At 39.4% G+C, this 27,339-nt stretch overlaps 1 protein-coding gene across 3 annotated transcripts in view; it reads left to right on the forward strand.

Moving 5' to 3' along the window:
• The window catches only part of FTO (FTO alpha-ketoglutarate dependent dioxygenase), a 410,833-nt gene that overhangs the window by 160,344 nt on the left and 223,150 nt on the right, over nt 1-27,339 (forward strand). For all 3 annotated transcript variants that reach the window (XM_030924926.1, XM_010358289.2, XM_030924927.1), the window contains exons 5-6: nt 11,912-11,991; nt 18,266-18,409. In XM_030924926.1, coding sequence (XP_030780786.1) covers nt 11,912-11,991; nt 18,266-18,409 — 224 coding nt within the window. The remainder of the gene's footprint in view (nt 1-11,911; nt 11,992-18,265; nt 18,410-27,339) is intronic.

Consider the following 27,339-nt stretch of genomic DNA (forward strand, 5'->3'; position numbering starts at 1 on the left):
TCACGCCCTTCTCCTGCCTCAGCCTCCCCAGTAGCTGGGACTGTAGGCGCTTGCCACCACACCCGGCTAATTTTTTTGTATTTTTAGTAGAGACAGGGTTTCACCGTGTTCGCCAGGATGGTCTCCATCTCCTGACCTCATGATCCACCCGCCTCGGCTTTCCAAAGTGCTGGGATTACAGACGTGAGCCACTGCGCCCGGTCCCGGCCTGTATTTTACTTTCATTCTGTGATTCCTGTTAAGTACATTTTGATCTCCAGGATCTGTTCCTCATGTCTTAGGTTTTCCATCTCTCATTTCTTATATTTTCCCTGAGTTATAGGAGAATCTCTTGAGTTCACTCATCCAGCTCAGTAATTTGGTTTTTCTGCAGCATGCTTTCTGCTGTTCAGTCCATCTGTTGCCATGTTAAATGAAGAAATGGTATTAAAAAAATCAATTGCAAGTGGTTTTTCCTGATCTCATACTGTTCCAGCTTCATGTCTGCTTACCTTATTTTCACAGATGCAGTGCCTTCTTGAATCAAGTGTCTTCTTGAAAAACTGAGAATTTTCTAAAATTTTATCATGTCAGTTCGAGTAAACCTTTTTCAGAAAAGACAGTTTTGATCAAAGTGCCTCCATTCCTTTGAACTGTAGTAGTTTTGCATAGTTCTGGCAATGACTCCTTACCTCTTTATCCTCATAGAAAGTGGACTAGTACTGGCTTATATGCAAGTAGCTGAGATTGGTTCTGTGAGAGATTAGTATGGATTCCTGGCCAAATCCTTTACTTGAAGGTGGAAGAAAATGTGTCTTTACACAGCCAGATAGAGATTTTATAAATTGGAGTGTGCTTAAGCACTTGTTTTTGTCTTTATGTGGATGCTTGCAGTATGAGCAAACCATGGTAGGTTTTGGCCCACTCCTATCGTTGCTGGTTGCTGCAGTTCCTTGTTTCTGCAATGCCTGGTACTCAGAGTCGTGGCTTATAACAGCAATACATCCTGGGGTCTATGCGTATCACAGATTGTGTGCATAGAACTCTCGCTACAGTGAGTATCACAGGTTGTGTACATAGAATACTCACTACAGAGGCAAGAGCCTTGCTCTCTGGGTGCCTCGTAAGCTCCCCTTGCCCTCCTGCTCTCTGCTTTCTGAGTTAAGAGGTGAACATTGCACTTAGGATTTGATTGGTATGTTTATCAGGCTCGCTGCTCTTTTGGAGAGATAATCACGTGTCAGCCTTCTTTGCCCTTCTTTAATCTAATTCCACCTATACTATATTCAGCACAATCATTTGCACTTCTGGCATATTGAGCACCTTTCTCTAATATATAGTGCCAGAAGAGGTTTTGATCCATTTTTACGTTCCATTGATTGACTCATTGAGAATCTAGGAATGGGACAGGGCCTGTGTCTATACTGGCATCTTGCCAGGAACCTTCCCCTCCCCCTTTCATTGGCTATCAAATTCTGAAAATGTTTTCAGCCATGGATGGCCCACATCTAGGAAAAATAAGGTCATAAATATTAAGATTGAGAGATGAGAATGGACAGGTAAGTAAGAATGAAAAGCTTCAGTGATTGTCTGAAGCTGGGAAAATTGGATTTCAGTATTCAGCTTATTTACCCCAAGAGTGCCTTTAGCAAAAGTCATGATTGTTTCTGTAAGAAATTTGGGTGAAATGGCCCTGGTAACATACGTGACAACAAACCCAAGGAAATAAGGGCTGGGGTAAATTTAGGGTGACCAACTGCCCTTTTCGTCTGCGGTCAAGGGGATCTTGGGATGCAGGACTTTCGGTATTAAAACCAGGAAAGTCTTGAACATGAATTGGTCACCGTAGCGTAAATTATAGCATTGCTTCTGTGGTCTTTTATATATGAGATGAGATTTCATGCTGCAGTGAATGTCCAGAGCTGTCTTCACCACTGCCAGGGCACGCAGCATTCAGCCAGCAAAGAGTGAGAGCGTCCTTTCTTTTTGTATGTGTGTTGTCACATCATCTACAAACTCTTACTCCAGTTGGATCCAGTGTCAGTCAAGTTTCAGCTGTATTCTGAGATAGCTTTGGTAAATAGACATTCTTTAATTTATTTTTTCTAAAAATTATTAGGAATAATCTTTTAAAGCTGGGAAGGTCTGAAGCATATCCTTTGAGATGCACAATCCATGAAACTTGAGTCACTTTTATAGACTTGGAGTTTTTGATAAATTAGAAGCTCTTAAATGAAAATTACAAGTTCCTTTTTTAAAAGTCATAAAGGATTAGATACAGTTGGAAGCAATTTCAAAAGAACTGTTTGATTAGAGAGTTGCCAAGGATTTAAATGAAGGTGGAAGCCTCAAAGTATACCTTCTAGTGTTGTGTTTGCCATTTGGCCTGAGTCACTAGGTGACTCAGTGTTCCCTTCAGTGGAACAAAAGCACTTAACAAACATGCTCATTAAGGTGGTGATTTTTCCCCTAATTATGTCTGTGGGTCCCAGTATTAATAGCATAAGAGTAATAAGGCTTTTATTTGGGTAGATGAGACTGGCATTTATGTATTTCCTAGAAATTGTCCCAGTCTTTTATGGGAATCTAGCCGGGGGAGCCCCCCTTCAAACTCCACTTTTTTATTATTTTGCTTGACTCTGAAACCTCCTTTAGGCAACATAGTCAGGATCAACCAAAACTGCTCAGGAATGTCCTCAGAGATGGCAAACGGGAAGAGAGAATGGCCACTTAGCCTTCTTCATCAGGCCTTAAAGTCACACTTCTGAGCCCATCTTGGCTTTTGATCCTCTCTATTGTTATGTTTATATTTGGATTTAAAACTCCAAATGTATCACTGATGTTTTCATCCTCACCTCTAATTGCATTTTGTAGTATTATTTTGCAATGTCCTAAGGTTTTGTGACTTATTTACCTTCAGTTAGTTGTTGCTGTGAAAACCCCAAGAGTTGCTCATGAGTTTACTTTTTCCTGACTTGACTCATCTAATTCATTAGTATGTCCTATTATCTTTTCCTAGAACATTCTAAATCTGTTGTCTGTTCGTCATCTCCTCCCCTGTCTCTGCAGTTCAAGTCACTGTTAACCCCTGCGTGACTTACTGCAACAGCTTCCTGACTGGCCTTCTGCTTCCATTCTTGTTTCCCCTTTAGTTCTTCCTCTTTCCTATAAAGCTGCCAGAGTGGTCTGTTCAAAGTCAGATTAAATTATTGATCCTTTTGAATTTGCTACACAGACAATAATATAATCTGTGAACAAAGATACTCTAATTTTTTCCTTCTCTATCTATATACCTTTTGTTTTCTTTTCCTGTCTTAACTGTGTCAGCCAGGTCTTCCAGTATGATACTGAAAAGAAATGTTGAGAGGAGACATCCTTGTCTTATTCTTCCTCTGAGCAGAAAAGCTTCTAGTTTCACACTGCTAAGTATGATGTTCACTGCAGGTTTCCTTACACATTCTTTATATGTTGAGGAAGTTCTTCCCTATTTCTAGTTTACTGAGATTTTTTTTTATCATGAATGGGTATCACATTTTGTCAAATGGTTTTTCTATACCTATTGGTATGATCATATTTTTTTTTTCTTTGTAGCTTGTTGGTGTGATAGATTACATTAGTTGATTTTTGAATGTTGAATCAGTTTTTTATACCTGGGAGAAATCTCACTTGGTTGTGGTGTATAATTCTTTTTATACATTGTTGAATTCAATTTGCTTATATTTTGATGTGGATTTTTGCATCTATGCTTATGAGATAATATTGGTCTTTAGTTTTCCTTTTTGTAATGTCTGTCTGGGCAATGCTGACCCCATAGAATGAGTTTGGAAGTATTCCCTGTTACCTTCTCATAAAGATTGTTAAGAAGTAGCATAATTTCTTCCTTAAATGTTTGGTAGAACTCAACAGTGAACATATTTGGGCCTGGTGCTTTGGAAACATGTTAATTATTGATTCAATTTCTTTAATAGAGATAGGCCTATTCATATTACTCATTTCTTCTTGTATGAGTTTCGGCAGATTTTATTTCTCAAGGAATTGTGCATTTTGTATAGGTTATCAGATTTTGGGGTAAATAACTGTTCATATCATTTTAAAATTATCCTTTTAATGTCCATGGGATCTGTAGTGATGTCACCTCTTTCATTTCTGACATTAGTAATATGTTTCTTGTCTCTTTTTTTCTTAGTCTGGCTAGAGGCTTATCAATTTTATTGATCTTTTAAAAGAACCAGCTTTTGCTTTCATTAATTTTCTTTATTAGTTTTCTGTTTTTTATTTCATTGAGGTACATTAACTTTTATTGTTTCTTTTCTTCTGCTTACTTTGGATTAATTTGTTATTTTTTTAACTTCACAAAGTTGAAGCTTAGCTTATTGATTTTAGATCTTTCTTCTTCTAACATAAGCAAGCAGAATGCTATATTAATGCTATACATTTGTGGCATTTAATGCTATAAATTTTCCTTTAAGCAGTGCTGATGTTGCTTCCAACAAATTTTGATAAGTTGTATTTTCACTTCATTTAGTTCATTTTTCTTAAGATTTTTTTTGACCCACAGATTATTAGAAGTATATTGTTCTATCTCCAAGTATTTGGGGATTTTCCAACTATCTTTCTGTTCTTGTTTTCTAGTTTAATTCCATTCTGGCCAGAGGTCAGACATTGTATGATTTTCATTCTTTTAAATTTGGTAATATGTGTTTTATGACCCAGAATGTGGTCTATTTTGGGGAATGCTCCATGTGAGCTTGATGCTAGTGTGTATTCTGCTGTTGTTGAATGAAATAGCCTATGTAGGTCAGTTATACTCAATTGACTGATGATATTGTTGAGTTCAACTATGTCCTTAATGATTTTCTGTCTGCTGTATCTGTCCTTTTCTGATAGAGGGATGCTGACGTCTCCAGTTATAGTAGTGGATTTGTCTGTTTTTCCTTGCAATTCTGTCAGGTTTTGCCCTATACATTTTGATGCTCTATTATTAGGTGCATACATGTTAATGACTGTTACATCTTCTGGGAGAATTTACCCCTTTATCATTATGTACTACCCTTTTTTCTCTGTGATAATTTATTTTTGCTCTGAAATCTGCCTTGTCTGAAATTAATATAGGCACTCCAGCTTTCTTTAGATTAATGTTAGCAGAGTGTATCTGTCTTCTTCATTTCTTTAAGTTTAATCTGTGTGTATCTTTATATTTGAATTGAGTTTCTTGTAGACAACATATGCCTTGTTTTTTATCCATTCTGATAATCTCTTGTTTTTTAATGTGTATATTTAGACCACTAGCATTTAAAGTGATTATTGATACACTTGAATTAATATCTACTATATTTGTTAAGTTTTCTATATTTTGTCTTTTTTTTCCCATTTTTGTCTTCCACTCTTTTTCTGCTTCTGTAGTTTTGAGTATTCCATGATTTCATTGCATCTGCTTTCTTAGCATGTCAGTTACATATTTTTTTTTTTTTTTTTTTTTACTTTTTAAGTAGTGACCTAGAGGTTGCAGTATACATTTACAACTGTTCCAAGTCCACTTTCAAATAACACTATACTATTTCACAGATAGGGCAAGTACAGTAAAATAAAATATTCCTAATTTTTTCTCTCATCTCTAATACTCATTGCTATCATTAATTTTAGTTACAAATAAGCATACATAGGCATATATATATATATGTGGCATACATAATTGAATACATTGTTGTTATTGTGAATAAATTGTTATCTCTTCTATCAATTAAAGGTAAGAAAAAGAATGGTTTTTATTTTGCCTTCACTTATTCCATCTCAAAGTCTCTTCCTTTCTTTATGTAGATCTGAGTTTCTGACCTATATCATTTTTCTTCTGACAAATTTCTTGCAATACAAGTCTACTAGCAACAAATTCCCTGAATATTTATTTGTCTTAAACATTTAAAAAAAAGTCTTTTCTTTCTTTCTTTTTGTTTTTCTGAGACAGAGTCTCACTCTGTCTCCCAGGCTGGAGTGCAGTGGCGCAATCTCGGCTCACCGCAACCTCCACCTCCCGGGTTCAAGCGATTTTCCTGCTTCAGCTTCCCGAGTAGCTGGGATTACAGGTGTGTGCCACTGCGCCCACCTGATTTTTGTTTTTTGTTTTTTGTTTTTTGTTTTTTTTTTGAGACGGAGTGTCGCTCTATCGCCCAGGCTGGAGTGCAGTGGCCGGATCTCAGCTCACTGCAAGCTCTACCTCCCAGGTTTACGCCATTCTTCTGCCTCAGCCTCCTGAGTAGCTGGGACTACAGGCGCCCGCCACCTCGCCAGGCTGGTTTTTTGTATTTTTTAGTAGAGACGGGGTTTCACGGTGTTAGCCAGGATGGTCTCGATCTCCTGACCTCGTGATCCACCCGTCTCGGCCTCCCAAAGTGCTGGGATTACAGGCTTGAGCCACCGCACCCGGCCTGATTTTTGTATTTTTAGTAGAGAAGGGGTTTTACCATGTTGGTCAGGCTGGTCTTGAACTCCTGACCTCAAGTGATCCACCTGCCTTGGCCTTCTAAAGTGCTTGGATTACAGACACAAGCCACCACACCTGGTCTGTTTCTCCTTTATTTTTGAAGGATAGTTTTGTAGGATCCACAATTCTAGGTTGCTGGTTTTTTTCCTCTCAACACCTTAGGTATTTCACTTCACTTTTATATTGCTTGCCTGGTTTCTGAAGAAATGTCAGATTTTTTTTTTTTTTTTTTTTTTTTTTTTTTTTTTTTTTTTTTTTTTTTTTTTTGCTCCTTTATAGAGAAGCTGTTTTTCCCTTCTGGCTTTTTTCAAAATTATCTTTGACTTTCTGCAGTTTGAATGTAATATGCCTAGGTGTAGGATTTTTTTTTCCTGAGCTTTCCGAGTCTCTAGTTTGGTGACTAACATTAATTTAAGAACCTTCTTAGTTATTATTGCTTTTAATTTTCTTCTGTTCCTTTCCCTCTTTCTTCTCCTTCTGTTATTCCCATTATACATATATTACACCTTTTGTAGTTGTCCCATGCTTCTGTTTGTTTTTTGTTTTTCAGTCCTTTTTCTCTTTGCTTTTCAGTTTTGGAAGTTTCTCTTAATATATCCTCATGCTCAGAGATCTTTCATCTACCTTGCCCAGTTCTCTAATGAGCCCACTAAAGGCATTTTTCATTTCTGTTACAGTGTTATTGATTTCCAGCATTGTGTTTTTGATTCTTTCTTAGAATTTCCATCCCTCTGCTTACATTCCCCATCAGTTCTTGCATGTTGTCTACGGTGTCCTTTACAGTCCTTAGAATAGTAATCGTAGTTTAAAATACATTTCTGATAATTAATTTCTGCCATTTCTGACTCTGGTTCTGATTTTTGCTCAGTTTTTTCAAACTTTTTCTTTTTTTTTTTTTTTTTGCCATTTAGAAGGCCGTGTACTTTTTTCTTGATAGGCAGATGAGATGTACTGGATAAAAGGAACTGCAGTAATAAAGCAGTGGTAAGTTATGTTGGGAGGGGAAGCATTCTATAATCTTATGATTAAGTCTCAGTCTTTTAGTAAGTCTATTCCTGTGAATTGTGAACCTCACAAGTGCTTCTCATTTTCTTTTTTCTCATTCTTAGTTGTGATAGGATGCCTAGCAGGGGCTAGGAGTTGTAGGTAGCATTGAGGTATGCTCATGCCACTACACTCCAGCCTGGATGACAAGTGAGACCCTGTCTCCTGAGAAAATAAATAAATAAATAAATAAATAAATAAATAAATAAATAAATAAAGTGGCTATTTTTTCCCTTCCTTCTGCCAGAAGCATGAGAAGATGTTTTTGGATCTTCACTGTGAGAACCTGTTAGAGCTTTTGGAGATAAAACTCACAAAAGTCTGGGAGTTCCCTAAGACTGAGCTCCCCTGGACTTTTTAACTTTCAGTCCTGTCTACATTTAATCTCCAGCAATTCAGTAGTTACAGTTACGACTTTTCTACCCTGGTACTGGTTCCCGTGCATGTTGCGGCTTCTTGTTTTTTACTCTGATAAATTGTCATTCTCTATTTCCAGTCTGTCTCTCCAGAGTGAGGAGTGACAAAATTACATGTCATTGAGAGCCATGCTCTTGGTTTTATAATATCTTTACATCTTTGACTTACCACAATGTAACTTTGAATGTTGTACCACTTTTCGTTCCATCTTCCTGTCTTTTGTGCTTTTTCATGTGTTTTATGTCTGCAGATGTTATAAACCTCAGAGTACTTTGTTATTATTTTGGATTTAAACAGGCATTTATTCTTTCCTGATATTTTTTACTTATGTTACTTTTTATTCCTTTGAGCAGATCTAAATTCCTTCTGATATTATTTTTCTTTTGGCTGTAGAATTTCATAACAATTCTTATAGTGTAAATCTACTGAATATAAATTGTTTCATTTCTTTCTGAAAAGTCTTTATTTCACTTCTATTTTAGAAAGGGTGTTCACTATGTATAGAATAGTAGATTGACAGTTTTTTCCTTTAGTATTTTGTCATCTAGTTGTCTTCTGAGTTTTATAGCTTCTGATGAGAAGTCTGCTGTCATTCTAGTCTTTGCCCCTCTGTATTTAATGTCTCTTTTTCTGACTGCCTTTAACATTTCTACTTTATAACTGATTTTAAGACATTTCATTATGATATACTTTAGTTTAGTCTTATATCATTTTTTTGGCTTAGAATTCATTGAGCTTATTGGATCTCTGGGTTTATAGTTTTCATGAAATTTGGTGAATTTTGGCCATTGTTTCTATAAAAATGTGTATGTATTTGTCACTCTTCCTTCCCTAGAATTTAAATTAAATTTTCATTAAATGGCTTAATATTGTCCTGGAGGTCACTTCTGCTCTTTCATATTTTTGTAGTCTTTTTTCTTTAGCCACTTTATTTTGCATAGTTTTTATTTTTTATGTGTTTAGTTCACTGACCTTTTCTTCTGCAGTTTCAAATTGCTGTTCATCTCATTCAGTGTGAGTTTTGTTTCAGATACTATATGTTTAACCTTTAGAAGCTTCACTTATATATATCTGAAAGGGCAGACATGTACATTTAGAAGAAAAGAGAGATGTGACTATCTCGCATATTGTGTGTGTGTGTATCTTTCATTTCTCTGTTACTTTTTGAATGGATGTTGGATATTGCACATAGTATTTGTTGGGTGCCTGATTTTGTTATATACTTTTACATACTTTTGGCTTTTGCTCTAATGAATAATTAAATTGCTAAGAAGAAGTTAGATCTTTTTTTTTTTTTTTTTAGTTTTGAGATGGAGTTTCGCTCTTGTCTCCCAGGCTGCAGTGCAATGGCATGATCTCGGCTCACTACAACCTCTGCCTTCTGTGTTCAAGCAATTCTCCTGCCTCAGCCTCCCGAGTAGCTGGGATTACAAGCACCTCCCACCATGCCCAGCGAATTTTTGTATTTTCGGTAGAGACAGGGTTTCACCACGTTGTCCAGGCTGGTCTTGCACTCCTGACCTTAGGTCGAAAGAGATCAAATGAAATCCACAGGCAGACAGCCTGGGCGGCGCCTTGAGCCTAGTTAAAAGTTGACCCCGGACCTAACCGATTATGTTATCTATAGATTCCAGACGTTGTATAGATAAGCATTGTGAAAGTCCCTGTCTTGTTCTTTTTCTGTTCTAATTACCAGTGCTTGCCATATATCTCTCAACTTCCTGAGCCCCGTATAAACACATCCCTCCATGTGTCTCTCAACTTCCTGGGCACATCCCACCATATGTCTCCCCACCATATATCTTTCAACTCAAAGACTACCATATATCTCAACTTTAGAAAGACACCACCTGGAAAGTCCCCGATAAGAACACAGCCGTTTGTGAAAGCACGGGAACCAATAAAAAACTGCTAAATGTATAAACTTAAAATGTTAACCAATTGTAATGCTGTAACCTAGAGAATTCCCTCGTTCCTCTGCAACTTTACAAGTCCTGTTTACATTAGGCTATAAAAAGCAAGCGCACGCATTGTTCGAGGCCCTCTTGTATGTTGTGGAACGGAGGGACCAAGTTTGAACTTGCATTAAAGATCCTTGCCGCTTGGCTTTGACTCTGGACTCTGGTGGTCTTCTTCGGGGAACAAACGGTCTGGGCATAACAAGGTAATCCACTCACCTCGGCCTCCCGAAGTACTGGGATTACAGGCATGAGCCACTGTGCCTGGCCAGAAGTTGGATCCTTTTGAGGCTTAGTTTTAAGCCTTGCTAGGTGGGACTAGAGAAACATTTAACCTAGGACTCATTTAGCCCTACTTCTGCAGTGATGCTTTCCTAAGGATTTTCTAGTATCTCATGTAGTGAGAGCCATTTTGGCTGCTGGGATCATAAAATACTCCTAGCTGTGAGTGAGATCTGAAATTGGTTCCACCTGCTGCATTCTGGTGCTTCTTTTTATGGCCCTTGGGAAGTTTTTATTCATACATGCACAGGTCAGTGCTCTTCCAAATACTTAAGGGAACCCTTCTGCAATCTCTGTGTGCTCTCTCTCTGTATATCTGTTTCCGTTTCAGCATTCTGCCTTTCAACGCCCTGTGGCCTTGGCCTCCCTATACTCCAATCTTTGTCTTCTCAACTTGGCAAGAAAGAAACAGAGACTGGATTTTGACTTCCTCTTCTTTATTCTGTGGCATTGAAACTGTTTCCATGGAGTAAGTTAGGGCAATTGTAGGTGTCTCTCGCCTATTTTGTTTCTCTTCTCCATGGGATTATATCTTGCTGAAACCTTTGATTCATATTTTTGGCTTGTTTTGTAGTTGTTTAAGGCAGAAGGGTAAATCTTGTCACTGTTACTTCACAATATTCATAAGTGGAAATCCTGCCTTAATATTTTGCATTTCCTTTCTATGTTTAGAGATGATATTGTAGGTTGTTTTTGCTGACACGTAAGGGGCCTGGTGGGATTTGCCTCTTAGTTTAAGTCATTATCGTTTTTGGTATCTTGATAAAAATCTTGTGTTGCCTGTATAGGATATCATTGCTGGAAACATTACAACTCTCTTTTTTTTGTAGTAGATGAAGTCATGTCCTAAGCAGAGGTTGTATAGATTTTGCCTGACTTGTGGTATCATTTCTCAGGATCTGCAACAACTTGGTCATTGGTTTTTCTCCCACTGCTTGTGGTTTTAGGAATATTCTTCAACTGATGAATTCACCACCTACTTCATTCTTGGGTCGTGAATCCCTAGACTTGAATTCTGTTCTAAGAGCCAAACATGCAACATGCTGAATTGGTTGGTTTGTTGCCTGGAAAATTGTTAGGGCAAAATTGATACTTTGATTACAGAAGGAAAGAGGCAGATTTTTCAGATGAAAGGTGTTCAACTCCAAATTCTGGTTTATTCTAAAGAGTAGAAATAGATGTGTCATGAGAAGGTGAAAGAAGCTCAGTCCATACATAGTGAATTTTATAGTGGGTGGGCATCATAGGACCACAAATAAGCAGAGTGACCCTATATCTTGTTTGCTGAGGACAGTCCTGGTTTATACCTGTTGTTCTGGAATAATTGTAAATAGCACCCCCTTTCACTCTTCAAAGTGTCATGCCTTGTATGATAGAATATATACATATTTAATTATAGACATATGATTATATATCTACTTACACTTACATATACTTGTGTATGTATAAGTATATCTAAGTGTATCATATTTATTATACTTATATTTATATTATTATACTTGTTATATATCTACATATATAATGTCTACTTATAAGTAGATACATATATAAGGGAACATATATATATACATATGTATATAGTCACCTACTTATAAGGGATTGATTAAAGAATACAAGGTAAGTGTTGATTCCTTGGTTATTGTCATTTCTTAAAAGATGGATTTACTGTTTACTTTGTGTTTTAGTTAAATAATATATAGTATATACTGACTAATAAAAATGGTTTTTTACATTTCTGGTGTTTTTCCTGTAGATGATCTCAATGCCACCCACCAACACTGCGTTTTGGCTGGTTCACAACCTCGATTTAGTTCCACCCACCGAGTGGCAGAGGTAAGTGTAAATAAAAATGTGATTCACACCTAATTGGATGTGACAGAAGTGGTTGAATGAGCAATTTATCATAGAGCTTTGGAAGAGTATTTGATGGGAAAATTGCTTCCATCTAACTGGACTTTCGTCTGTTTACTTGCTTTTTGAGCTTTGGATTGTGTTGGATACAGTTTTAAAAAGCGTATGCATGGCATGATAAGTGTATTTTGCTTCTTGGGGTTATGTTTCTTGGAGAAGGAAAATGCCATTGACAAGTGTTTATAGTTAGAGGTTTATTTAGAGGGTTGTATCTGTCAAGGTCAAGGGCAGGAGATGACCAGAGGAATTGGGGCAGATTTTTGTGCTTGTGCATGTGTTAGCTGTGGCTGGGTTTGGATGTTGAGAATTTTCATTTTCCTTAACTTTTTGGTCAGACTTCTGGGCATGTGAATGTAAATTAAAGAGAAAGTTACAGCGTTGCCAAGGAGTTCCTGAGCTCCCAGCTGTGTTCATAACCCCGACTTTATTGCTAAATTCTGCCACCACTTGCAATGGCCAATGGTTAGCTGTTCAGACTAGTTCAGAATAGAAAACTAAGAAATGAGAAAAACTCATATTAGTCATGTTGGGGTCCCATGTACTCAGTTAAGAGGGGTTCCAGAGAGCAAGGCATGAAAGGGATTACAAGTGACCTACCTAAGCTTGCTATGCATGGTTTGCTTTATAGCTTGACCTTTTATGGAACTACAGGGGACAAGTGTGAAAAAATTGGGCAGAAGTGGTACAGGAAGGTGAGAGGTATAAGTGCATGGTGTTCCAGTGGCAGTACTGCCTGAGTCTATACGGCAGTGTTGTGTCTTTTGGTCATTAAGTAGCTTTACCAGTGGACCAATCATATTGCTGTGTGGTAGAGAGAAAATGAATGAGTATTTAAACCAAGATGCCAGCCAGCCCATCCAGCACCCCTTTCTTCCTTTCTCCCCTTTCTTCTCTTTTCCATTCACTCATTCATTTAAATATTTGAGTGCCTGTTATGTGTCCAAAACTGTAGGCCTGGGAGATAGAGCCATCAACATGACCATCATGCCCACCACCTTTGTGAACTTTTGTTGGGGGGACAAATTTTAAACAAACACAGAAATAATTGTCTTAGAGACCTAAAAGGAGTTCTGTTAGAAAAGAGGGAAGGGAGGGAGGAAGGTCGGTAAGGCCGAACAGAGGAAGGAAAGAAGGGAGGGAGGGAGGAGCAAGTATTTATAGAACATCTAATATGTGCCTTGTGTTGTATGGAAGGATTTCATTTCCCCAGTTATAGGCATCTGTCTTTCTAGCTATAACCCTCCCAAGAATCCCTTTCTTGTGGATCACTTGAGTATATGGCTACTTAAGTGCACCCTTCGATGTCTTTCCTAATCTAAGCCGGAAGAGTAGACTGTCTCGTTAGTGCTGGGTTCAAAGGGCTGTACAAAAAGATAAATAAAAAGCTTGGGAAATATGTTCATGGGGATAATAATCATACCTAATTCATAGTGCTCTTATGAGGATTAAATTAGTCAATACACGTAAGTCTTTTTAGAACAGTGACTGGTATACATTCAAAGAAGTTCGCCACTGCTACTATTATTAAATTACTTCTATGGCTACTACTGTCTTTTCATTTTATTCTGATGAAAAACTAATAGGAGATAGGAACAACTAAAGTTCACTATGTGGAAGGTGATTCTGGCTTCATTTGTACACTAGAGTATACATAATAAAGCAAGAGAGATTAAATCATCAGCAAGTTTTGATTGCAGGAATTACAAATCAGAAGGGATTTCAGTTTGTTCATTCTTCAAACTTTTATTGAACTTTGTAGTATTCAAGTTATTCTTGTAGGGACTTGTGAACAGGAATGGTCATGTTCAGTGTCTTCAAGATGCTTATAGTCTAAATAGTATGCACAGCGCAGAGTAGACGGTAGCAGATAGCCCGGCTAATTTTTGTATTTTTAGTGGAGATGGGGTTTTGCCATATTAGCCAGGCTGGTCTTGAACTCCTGACCTCATTGATCCACCCACCTTGGCCTCCCAAAGTGCTGAGATTGCAGACATGAACCAGTGCGCCCAGCTTAGATTTTAGTTTTTGATAATTGTGTTAGAATGTTCTTGGGGTTCAATACAGAATGTCTTCTTTTTTTTTTTTTTTTTTTTTTTTTTTTTTGAGGCGGAGTCTTGCTCTGTCACCCAGGCTGGAGTGCAGTGGCCGGATCTCAGCTCACTGCAAGCTTCCCCTCCCGGGTTCCCACCATTCTCCTGCCTCAGCCTCCCAAGTAGCTGGGACTACAAGCGCCCGCCACCTCGCCCGGCTAGTTTTTTTGTATTTTTTAGTAGAGACGGGGTTTCACTGTGTTTGCCAGGATGGTCTCGATCTCCTGACCTTGTGATCCGCCCGTCTCGGCCTCCCAAAGTGCTGGGATTACAGGCTTGAGCCACCGCGCCCGGCCTAGAATGTCTTCTTAAAGAAATTTAAATTTTATGCATAATTATATTTTGAATAGGTAGTTAATGCAAATGGTTCAAAATAAAAACAAATACCTAAGGGTATACAGTTAAAGTCTCTTTCTCCTTAGGCCAACCAGTCCCTGTCCCCAGAGGCAACCAGTGTTAAAAGGTTCTTGTTACTCTTTTGGTAATATTTAAAAGTAAAAATGTATGTAATTTCAAAAACATTTTAAAATATTTTTAAATATAAAAGTACATGGTTCTGTAGTTTTGTTTCAGTAAACTTTGGTAGTAATTACTCATTAATATATAGTTCTTATCTTGGAGTAGGTAATGGCTTTTTAGATATGACATCGAAAGCATAAACAACTAAAGAAAAAAACAGATAAATTGGACTTCATCAAAGTTAAAAACTTTTCTGCTTCGAAGGGTACCATAAATAAAGTGCAGAGGATCCATGGAATGGGAGAAAATATCTGTGAATCATTTATCTCATAAAGCATTTGTATCTCAAATATTCAAAGAATTCTTACAACTCAATAATTCAAGAGAGAAATGATCCAATTTAAAATGGCAAAGGAACTGAATTAACATGTCACAGCCCGGATGCAGTGGCTCATGCCTGTAATCCCAGCACTTTAAGAGGCCGAGGTGAGCAGATCACTTGAGGCCAGGAGTTTAAGACCAGTCTGGCCAACATGGTAAAACCTCATCTTTATTAGAAATTCAAAAATTAGCCAGATGTGGTGCCACATGCCTGTAATCCCAGCTATTCAGCAGGCTGAGGCAGGAGAATCGCTTAAGCCTGGAAGGTGGAGGTTGCAGTGAGGCGAGATTGCGCCACTGCACTCCAGCCTGGGCAATAGAGCAAGACTCCGTCTCACACACACAAAAAAAGACGGTATACAAATGGCCAACAGACAAATGAAAAATGCTGAACATCATTAGTCATAGGGAAACACAAATCAAAACCACGATGGGATAACATTTCACACCCACTAGAATAGCCAGAATAAAAAAGATAGTGACAAGTGTTGGTGAGGACCTGCAGGAAGTGGCACCCGTGTGCACTGCCGGAGGGAATGAATAGTGGTGCAGTTACTTTGGGAAACAGTCTGGCACGTCTTCAGAAGGTGAAATCCAAAGATACCCTGTGACATAGCAATTCCATGCCTAGGTAGATACCCAAGAGTGATGGAAACTTCTACAGGAATGTTCATAGTCACCAAAAAGTGGAAACAACCCAAAGGTTCGTCACTTAATGAATGGATAAATAAAATGTGGCATATCCATACAGTTGAATATTATTGGGCATTAAAATAGAATACAGTAATGATGCATGTTACAACATGAATGACTCTTGAAAACATAGGAAATGGAAGCAGCCAGTCACAAAAGATACATGTTATATGATTTCATTTATATGAAGTGTCTAGAATAAGCCTCTCCATGGACGTAGAAAGTAGATTAGTGGTTGCTCAGGGTTGGAAATGTTGGTGGACATCAGGCGGGGTTGGGGGTGGTGACTGCTAAATGGTATAGGGTTTCTTTTTGGGGTGATGAAAATGCTCTAAAATTAATTGCAGTGATATTTGTATAACTCTGTGAATATATGAAACAACATTGCATTATATGCTTTAAATGGTTTAATTTTATGATATGTGAATTATAGCTTAATAAAGCTGTTACCAAAAAAAAAAAAAAAAAAACACCTATCTCAAACTAGGCCTGATTATAGGTTATTTAAGTAAAACAAAACACTATACATCCAGAAAAAAATTATTCCATACACACTCTCTCTCTCTTTTTGTTTTCTGCAACCGTAGTTCATTAAACTAGTTTTCCTATTGTTGAGAAATTTAGGTTGTTTCCAATCTTGCATAAAAATGCAATTAATAACCTATGTAGCTCACTCGATACTTGGGAAAGTAAAGGTGCAAGTAGGAAAACTTTCTAGATAGAAGTCATTTTAAAAAGATGTTGTAGGCTGGGTGTGGTAGCTCATACCTGTGATCCCAGCATTTTGGGAGGCTGAGGTGGGTGGATCACTTGAGGTCACGAGTTCGAGACCAGCCTGGCCAACATGGTAAAACCCTGTCTCTACTGAAAATACAAAAATTAGCCGGGCGTGGTGGTGCACTGCTTTAATCCCAGCTACTTGGGAGGCTGAGGCAGGAGAATTTCTTGAGCCTAGGAGGCAGAGATTGCAGTGAGCCAAGATCACGCCATGCTACTGCACTCCGGTCTGGGCCAGAGAGTGAGACCTCGTCTCAAAAAAAAAAGATGTTGTAGAGGTTGCTGTGGGATAAAAATGAGTGGTCATTCACCTTTATTCTTTGTGGGGTTTTTTGGGCAGGAAATTGGAGTTGTCTGCCCTTATGCACCCAGCACTCTGGGATCTTCATATTAAAATACGTATTAGTCAAACTTCTGTTTCTTGGCACAGAAACTTTGTTTGTCCCAGGCTTGTTGATGTTGCATTGGATAAAATGGTAGTAAATGTGCAAGGAAATTTTATACCAGAGGATTAGCCTTCAAGGTTATTTACAAGGACTCAGTTTAAATTACAAATAATAAAACCAAAGTATTTTAGGGATACATTTTCCTTGTTGGGACTGAAGGGTATTTATAGCTGACTTTTTATTATTCTAGGAAATCACTTCAATATCAAAACAAGCAGATGCACTGCCCATGTGCATCGGCCTCTTTTCCAACATATGATCCTTTATAAAAAGGAGTTTGTCCATTTGACCTCTGCTTTGCTCCCACGAACTCAGAGAGGGATGAACTAGTTATCTCTGTCCTTGCTGAGGCCCGGGTACTAAGTTGTGCCTTTGAATGTGCCTTGAGGGCATAAGCCAAATATTCTCCATTATTTGAAGAATCTATTCTGCCAAAAACTGCCACTGCCTAGTGTATGCTTTTTGCAGAAAAGGGAAATGAGTTCTTTGCCTTGTGATTATAACTTCAGTTTTCCCCTCTGTTATTACGGAACTATTTAGTGTGCTTTTGAACCAGTTCGGCAGCCTGTTTACCTTTCTTTCCTATCGTTAGTCTCAGGGCACTTGAGATAAAAAGTCAGTGTCCTTGACTTCTTGGTTAACCAGTTATTCATCCAATAATTATTTATTAAATTTCTTCTAGTTGTCGGACTCAGTTCTAGATGTTGTAGTATGTATAGAAAATGTATTTAACTTATATAAATAGGGCATTAGCCTCAGGGACCCAAATGTTTAGTTAGAGATATGAGGCCCACGTAAAAGAAAACCAGCAAACTAAGTGGCCCATGTGAGACCAAACTGGCAGCACAGAGCCCAGTGGAACAGGCCACTCTAGTAATTCTTGAGTTAAGGAGTACAGGCCGGGCACAGTGACTCATGCCTCTAATCCCAGCACTTTTGGAGGCTGAAGTGGGAGGACTGCCTGAACTCAGGAGTTTGAGACCAGCTTGGATAATATAGCAAGATCCTGTCTCTCTCTACAACATGAAAATTTAGAAAAATTAGCTGGGCAGAGTGGTGCCTGCCTGTGGTACCAGCTATATGGGAAGGTGAAGTGGGAGGACTGCATGAGCCCTGGAAGTTGAAGCTGCAGTGAAACATTACACCACTATACTCCAGCCTGGGTGACACAGCAAGACCCTATCTCAAATTTTAAATTAAAAAAAAAAAAAAAAAAAGAGGAGTATAGACTGAGCCATGGGGTCAACAGGTGAATTCACAGCCAGGGACAAATATGAACAATCCTAGGAAGGGCGGCTTAGTAAACTTAGATTTTGCCCATAATTGTAATTGCTGGTTCTGTCTCAACAGTGCTCAACAGGAACCTTGGATTATATTTTACAACGCTGTCAGTTGGCTCTGCAGAATGTCCGTGATGATGTGGACAATGGTGATGTCTCTTTGAAATCCTTTGAGCCTGCAGTTTTGAAACAAGGAGAAGAAATTCATAATGAGGTAAGGACTTTTTTTTTTTTTTTGAGACAGAGTCTCGGTCTGTCACCCAGGCTGGAGTGCAGCGGCATGATCTCAGCTCACTATAACCTCCACCTCCCAGGTTCAAGTAATCCTCCTGCCTCAACCTCCCAAATAGGTGGGATTGCAGGTGCGTGCGCCACCACCCCTGGCTGATTTTAATATTTTTAGTAGAGACAGGGTTTCACCATGTTGGCCAGCCTGGTCTCGAACTCCTGACCTCAAGTGATCTGCCCACCTTAGCCTCCCAAAGTGCTGGGATTACAGTCATGAGCCACCGTGCCTGGCAAGACTTTCAAGAATTGTGAAAGATCTGAGATTCTACCCTACCTGCAAGCTAACAAGTTAATCTGCCACAGTTTCATATTGGTATAAGACATGAGACTCTTAGGTCAGAGATGGAGGACAGGTTATTACGTACATCAATAGCAGTCACCAGAGTCTCAGTATTTTTGTGTTAGTTCACGAACTTATTTTGTTCAGGCTGCAGTAACAAAATAGCATAAACCAGGTTGCTTGTAAACAATAGAAATTTATCCTCACTGTTCTGAAGGGTGGCAAGTTCAAGATCAGGTGGCATCAAGTTCAAGATCTGGTGTCTGGTGAGGACTTGTTTCATGATTCATAGATGGTACCCTCTCACTTTCCTTACATGGTGCAAGGGCCAGGCGAGCTCCCTGTGGTCTCTTTTATAAGGCTACTCAACTCTTTTATGAAAGCAGAGCCTTCATGATCTCTCACCTCTGAAAAGCCCCACCTCTTAATGCCGTTGCCTCAGATGTTAGGATTTCAACATAAGAATTTTGGAGGGACGTGGCCGGGCATGGTGGCTCATGCTTATAATCCCAGCATTTTGGGAGGCTGAGGCAGGCAGATCGCGAGGTCGAGACCATCCTGGCTAACACAGTGAAACCCCGTCTCTACTAAAAAAAATAATAATAATAATACAAAAATTAGTCAGGCGTGGTGGCGGGCGCCTGTAGTCCCAGCTACTCAGGAGGCTGAGGCAGGAGAATGGCGTGAACCCAGGAGGCGGAGCTTGCAGTGAGCCAAGATCGCGCCACTGCATTCTAGCCTGGGCAACAGAGTGAGACTCCATCTCAAAATAAATAAATAAATAAATAAATTAATTAATTAAAAAAGAATTTTGGAGGGACATACACATACAGAGCATAGCATTCTCCCAGCTTCTGTTTCTACAGGGCAATGCAAAGTAGGCCAGATAACATGTACACATTGAGGGGTTGCATTATAGGAGAGGAACCATGAGCTATGGGAACCTAGTCTTTTTCAAAGGATAGTAAGCATGCCTGTCTTTTGCTGTAGGTCAAGACACTGTCTTTATCTTCCAAGCCTATATGCACACCTGCGCTTTTGTTCTGGAGGGAGAAACTCTATCAAGGTTGTTGCTGTATAAACATCCTTGCAATGAGAGTCCGTAACACAGGACAGTCATTGCTTCCTCACAAGACACGCAGAAGCACAAGAGTCTCAGGAAGAATCGTCTCCCAGCAAAGACTGCTGGGAATTGAGGGTAGGCCCTGGGAGCAAGTGTCAATGCCTTGCTTTTCAATGATGAAATCAGTTGCAATTCTGCAATCTGTGAGACCAGCAGGTCTGGATCCCATGGGTCAAAGTTTCACAAACTCTACTTTTCCCACTAATACCCTCTCAATATTTACTTTATCTTTGGACTACATGCATTGTTTAGTTACTTAATATTTTACTTTAAATCAACTCTTTTTTAACATATATAAATTTCTTTAAAAAGGAAGCTTTATATTGCTACTTTAAGTGGAAATCCAGTATCATTAGCCAAAAGAAAAAGTATTCAGAAAAATAGGTCCAATGAAAATAGAGTAATGTTATTACATTCCAGCAGATATTCTTGTCTGGAGGAGGCTCTGAGCCTCAAGTTTCCTTTCTTCATGTTAAGAAGGGAGATTAGTGGTAATGGTTGCACAGCTTCATACATTTTCTAATAATCATTGGAGTCTGCACTTACAATGTGCGAATTTTATGGCTGGTAAATTATACCTCAAAAAAAAAAAAACCATTAAAAGAAAAAAAGGAGACACTAAAATGTGGTAGAGAACTGAAGTTCATTCACCTATCTGAGACTTTCTTTTTGATATAATAAGAAGGATTGATGGAGAATTTGAAGTTAAAAAATGTTCTCATGTATCCTTTCTATAATTAATTGCTGAGCATGTGCCAGACACTCTTCTGGGTGCTTTAGAATATATTGGTAAATAAAATAGACATTCTAGTACAGGGAGATGATGGTAAGTAATAAACATAATACATTGGTAAATTGTACAGTATGTTAGAAGTTGATAAGTGCTACAGAAAAAAAACAGAGCAAGATGAAGGAAACTGAGAGAACTAGAGAGTCTCCCTGTTGAGAAGATGTCCTCTGAGCAGAGAATTGAAGGACATGAGAGACAGCCATGTGGGTATCTGGGGAATTGCATTTTGGGCAGAAGGAACAGCCACTGCAAAGACTGTGTGGTGGGGGAGTGTCTGGAGTCCATGGAACAGTCCAGGAACAGTACTGTTTGAGTGGACGGAGTAAGGCTGCTACTTATAGGAGAAGAGGTCACAGAGGTAGTTCCAGGAGACTGGGGAGCAGCAGATTGTATAGGTCCTTGGAGGCCCTTATAAGGACAAGGCCTTTCCTTTTTACTCTGCAGGAAACGGGGGCCCATTGAAGAGTTTTGAGCAAAGGAGAAATAATGTTGTCTCCTATAGTGACATAATATCTTTTTAATGTCTTTATAAGTTATTTACTATCTTGTGAACTGCTCCACACTTTGTGAAACATTGTCATAATCTCCAGAACCACAGGGGAAGCTATTCTGCCTTTCAGGGGACTGGTAACCACTTCTAATGCTCAGCTCAGGTCTGACTTGCTTCCCTTCATTGTGCCTGATGGATATTCTACTTTCTGTCTTATTAGTCCCTGCTGGAGGCATTGCTGATAGCCAGAACTTCAGGAAGGAAGACATTTATGGGCCTGATGACCTCACTGAATTAGACCAGGGAGCAAAGTTATGTCTTTCTGCATATTTACAGTATAGACATTCTAATCTTGAAATTTGGTCATTTCCTTCTCAAAAAATCTCACGGGCTGGGTGCGGTGGCTCACGCCTGTAATCCCAGCACTTTGGGAGGCCAAGGCAGATGGATCACGAGGTCAGGAGATCAAGACCATCCTGGCTAACACTGTGAAACCCTGTCTCTACTTTTTGTATTTTCAATACAAAAAAATTAGTCGGGCATGGTAGCAGGCGCCTGTAGTCCCAGCTACTCAGGAGGCTGAGGCAGGAGAATGGTGTGAACCCAGGAGGCGGAGCTTGCACTGAGCCGAGATTGTGCCACTACACTCCAGCCTGGGCGACAAAGTGAGACTCCGTCTCAAAAAAAAACCTCACAATTTTCAGTGTCAGACTGGCAGAATGGGTGCTTTCTTTAACATGCATACAGGCTATCTTATTTCCCTATCCTTTCTCATCTTTTGTGACTGACTGTGATGTTTTGTTACCATCAATGGATGGGAGAAATCTGTAAAATCACACTCTGTATCTAACAGAATATTGTCATTGAAGTCTATCTGCTTCAGGCTGAGTGCGGTGGCTCACGCCTGTAATCCCAGAACTTTGGGAGGCCGAGGTAGGGGATCACCTGAGGTCAGGAGTTTCAGATCAGCCTGACCAATATGGTGAAACCCTGTTTCTAGTAAAAATACAACAAGTTAGCCAGGTGTGGTGGCAGGTATCTGTAATCCCACCTGCTTGGGAGGCTGAGGCGGGAGAATCGCTTGAACCTGGGAGGCGGAAGTTGCAGTGAGCCGAGATTGTGCCATTGCACTCCAGCCTGGGCAACAAGGCCAAAACTGTATCTCAAAAAAAAAAAAAATTGTCTGCTTCAGAAAGTGACTGGCTGCTTTTGACCTTATATGTTAGGCAGGTGGGGCAGAGATGTACTGTATCAGAAACCTCGGCCCCTGGGGTTGAGTAGATGCAGTGATCTTGATTTTAAATAGTGTGTGTGCCAGTCTTTACCATTCCCCCGATCTCTGATTCTTCAAGGTCATCTCCTTACTTTCACAATTAATTCCATATGTCAGGGCACATTGTCAGATATTGTTCTTTTGCCATACAAGTTGGCCAGGGATTTAGCAGTTGCATGCCCGCTCTTTACTTTGTCCTATTGCTCAGTGAAAGCCCACTTGTCCATAAGAGTTCTCCCAGTTTCTTGCTTGCTTGCTTGCCTGTTTCTGCAAGGCCATGTGTCTTTGCTGGACAAATCACAGGATGAAACCCTTGGTTTTACATACTGCAAGCTCTCAGTCTGTGTGAGTTGAGAAGTGGTTTGTTTTCCTTGTCTAGGATGGTTTCTAACTAAGCAGTTTTCAGAAGTTTGGGCATATGTTTTGGAGTACCTTATTGGAGAATTTAAGATGCTTAGGAAAGATTCCTGTTTAATTATAAGCAGAATCTTCTTCCATGTTATTAAATGGCCCATTTTCCTTTTTAAAGATAGTAAAATATGGAATTCAGCCTCTTCTCTTAGTAAATGTCCCCTAGAAGAATGGAATGTTTGATGGTATTGTTTGGCTCTCATTTTCTTCTGACCAGACCTGTGGCTTCCGTATAACCACTGCGAAAGGGCCTTCATAGGGTACCTCTTTGTAGATAGAGCCTTACCATGTCTTCCTGGTCTAATTTCTTTCTCAGCAAAGTAACTTCTATCCGTTATTACAGTGAGACATTAATCCCAAGGGGTGTAGTCACACATATCATGAGGGAACTCTATGGCTGACTTGGGACCAAATCAAGAGCCTAAACAAACTTAGCAGAAGAAAAGTAGGTGACATTTACTGACCCGTTGGAATGATGGAGATGATTTACAACTATATGGTGATAAAGTGGCTCAGAAATACTCTTTTGAAATCTTATTAGCTTTTGTCTCCAAGGCCTAAGTGCCCAGTGACTGAAGTCCAGATATGTGGGTTGATTCTGTTCCTTTCTCCTCTTCTAGACTTATTTCCATTAAGTGCATGTTCAAAATCAGAGAGTTTGGTTTGTAAGTATCACGAAAACTTTGAGAGAACCCTGAGAGCTCCTACAGATTGTCTCCCTGCTGTTGACGTCTTCAGGGATGTGTCACCCGTGGAATGTTCCTTGGCCCCAAGTCAGCATTTGCTCTCCTGACCACTTGCCTCTTATTTCTGCTCTGTTAGCTATGAGCCTCCTTTGATGGCCTACAGCTCTGGAGAAGGGAGGAATACCCAACTTCTGTCGTGGTTACCACTTCATCAGTCAGTCAATATGATTAGACATGGATGTTTGCTTGGTTTTTTAGCCCCAAAGTAATAAGGACTTGCTATATTTTGAGTCCTGACTCTGGTTTTTGTGCAGTGTCCATGCTATAGCTTTCCTTCCTAATTTCCAGAGTTTATTAACTCAGACTCTGAATCAAGCAGGTGGAAATATTTTTTTGCCTTCTTACTTAATTTTAAGGAGAGAGTCAGCTACTTCTTTCTGTTGGCAGGGGGGAACTGGTAAAGGTGGCATTTGATTAAAATCCTGTAATAGTTTTTACCCACAACATCGAAATGAAAAAGTCAGGTCATGGAGTTGAATAGAAGGCATGCCACTGGATTTGATGTCCACAGAGATTGTATCTCATGGGCAATATTTCAACTCCTGAATAACATTCAGTTGGGAGAAGGTCTTCAGTGTTGTTGAACGTTTCTGACTGGCATTAGTGGGAAGGGGTGGGCATGAGTTGACAAGGACATTAAAGCTTCTCCTGGTCAGAAAATGTGTAAGATTGTGAGATGCTTGAGGACAGGAAGTCCAGAACCTTGTGGTCTTGTTTAGTGTGCATTCTTGACATCTAGCAAATGCCTGACAGAGAGTAGGCAGTAATTATTGCTGTCTTACAGATGACATAGCTATTCTGTAGTGGTACTCACTTTTGAACTGACTCCAGAGCCCATATTCTTTTTTCTTTTAGAGACATGGCCTCACTGTGTTGCCCAGACTGGAGTGTAGCGGCGCAATCATGGCTCACTGTAAACTCGACCTCCTGGGTTCAAGTGATCCTCCTGCCTCAGCCATCTCAGTAGCTGGGAGCACAGGCAGATGCTGCCACAACCATCTAACTGTTTATTTGTTTATTTTGTAGAGATGAGGTCTCACCGTGTTGCCCAGGCTAGTTTCAAACTCCTGGGCTCAAGTGATCCTCCTGCCATGTCCTCTCAAAGTGCTGGGATTATAGGCCAGAGCCCTTATTTTTAACCATGATACTATCTGTCTCAAAAGATAGTTGGGCATCCAAGGGAAGATGAAGGCATTATTTATTAAAATAGCCAGGGCTTTCTCTTTGCTCTCTTGTCCAATAGCAGAGCCCCTAAATATAGCCTTCTCTTTGCTTCCAAGTTTTAATGTACTGAAATCATTTCTAGTGTACCCTGATAGACTGGATGAACTAATTACATATGGTAGTCTATTTCCAGAGTCGCCATGGTTGCCAAGCCTTACCCATTCTGGCCTCTTCAATGGGCATAACCAGCCCAAAGACTGGAAAATCTTTTAAAACCTTGTCAACTGTTTCTAACATAGGACTTGATGTTTTGCTAACAGGCTCTTTCCATAGTGTGAACAAATTTTATGTGAAATCCATCAAAAGGAACCCATTTTTTTCTTGAAGTATGTTATTAAACCTGTATCTTCACAGAAGTTGAACCACACTTGTATTCATTCATCTTTCAACGTACTCAAGGTTACATCTGTTAACCTTGTAACATCTGTTACATCTGTTAGCAACTGTTGTATTAATATTGTGTCTACATTCCTTTTTTGTTTTGTTTTGTTTTGTTTTGTTTAAACAGCTTTAACTAAAATCAGTCCTACACAGCAAACAAACAGTTAATGTAAACTAAAACCTTTTCATATGACTTGGTATTCTCAGGCTACTTATTTGAGCCATTTTCACCATTGTTAAGTCTTCACAAGTTGGTTTTGTTTGCCTCATGAAAGTTCAATATGGATAAACACACAAAAAAATTCTTTGCGGTAACAGGTGAAGATTATAATAGCTCCATGTCTATATATGGAACATGATCACCTTAGCAAAGCCAGACAACCCAGCATGAAGCTGTGGTGGCTCCACATTTCTGTTTTTTGTTTTTTTGTTTTTTTTTTGAGACGGAGTCTCGTCACTCTGTCGCCCAGGCGGGAGTGCAGTGGCTTAATCTCGGCTCACTGCAAGCTCCACCTCCCGGGTTCACGCCATTCTCCGGCCTCAGCCTCCTGAGTAGCTGGGACTACAGGTGCCTGCCACCACGCCCGGCTAATTTTTTGTATTTTTAGTGGAGACGGGGTTTCACCATGTTAGCCAGGATGGTCTCGATCTCCTGACCTCGTGATCCACCTGTCTCGACCTCCCAAAGTGCTGGGATTACAGGCGTGAGCCACCGCGCCCGGCCTGCTCCACATTTCTTTAGTGGGCAGTGGTAAAAAGAGTATTTAAGATCAGTAGCATTGTACCTTGATTTTCAAGTTGATGAATGATAGAAGAATTAGAAAATGGATAGAAAATATTTTTTTATATTTCCATAGGTTAACTCAGCCTCTCATCTAAATATGTTGGGATTATTTTAGTTGCAAAGGGCAAAACATTCAACCTGAACTGGCTTAAGTAAAAAGAGTTTCAGGAATCGTTTGATCAAGGGTCAGTTGATATCATCAGGATGTGGTTTTTGTCTTTTCATCTTGCAGTTACCCCCTACTATGTTGGCTCCATTCTTCCCTTTGCTGGTAAAATAGCTGCAGAGTCTTCTTCCTGTAGTTTCTGATAGTCTTGAGACTTATTCTGATTGGACATACTCCTATTCCTCTCAATCCTAGTTCTGTGACTACAGAATCTAGTGGGCTGATTGGCCTAGACCTGGGTTGCATATTCCACCCCTGGCGTTGGAGTTGGAGCCTCTTCAGACCACACGGGCTCTTTGGGGAAGGGGTGGGTGGGATTTGACTGGAATAGGAGGACTGCCAAGGTGGCAAACAGTTGAAGTTTACCATAGTAGATTCATCTGAAGGAAAGTAAGTTACTTGGGTATTTCTGATCTGAAAATCTGAAATTTGAGGTGCTCCAATATTCAGAGCTTTTTGAGCATAAACATGATGCTCAAAGGAAATGTTTATTGGAGAATTTCAGATTTTGGATTTGAAATGCTTGACCAGTAAGTATATAACACAAATATTCTAAAATCAGAAATACTTTTGGTCTCAAGCATTTCAGATAAGGGATATTCAACTTGTACTAATATGTTTGCTACTCTTCTTTTTAACCTATTGTCACCTGCCCTGAGTTGACAAGTAACAATTTGAATGGCTTTGTAGGTTTAATGTGTGCCTCCATAATTAGTTTTATATATACAGGTTAAGATTATCACCAGCTCCTCCTGGCCCATGGGTAAGTTATTTTAATTTATTGCAATTTAAGAAACTTATAATTAATATTTCCTAATATGTATCCATGTTTTGCTTTTAATGCCAGCCTTAAATAAAGACATTTAATAAAAACACATTCGGTTTATGCCTTTCCCATCAAACATAGTACAGCCTGCTTTATGATTAGGATCTCAGTATTTATTGTTGATTGACTTATAGTTTCCTCAAATCTGACTGATAAATGTGATTGAAAACCCCTCTCTGGCCGTGAGCTGGGTTGTGTAAGAGAATTTCAGCTTTTTAATTATTTTATTTTATTTTAACACAGAGACTCTTGCTCTGTTGCCCAGGCTGGATGGAATGCAGTGGCACAATTAGAGCTCATCACAGCCTCAAACTCCTAGGCTCAAGGAATCCTCTTGCCTCAGCCTCCCAAGCAGCCAGGAC

Source organism: Rhinopithecus roxellana, chromosome 20 (assembly GCF_007565055.1).
Source record: "Rhinopithecus roxellana isolate Shanxi Qingling chromosome 20, ASM756505v1, whole genome shotgun sequence".
In the NCBI taxonomy this organism is placed as follows: Eukaryota; Metazoa; Chordata; class Mammalia; order Primates; family Cercopithecidae; genus Rhinopithecus; species Rhinopithecus roxellana.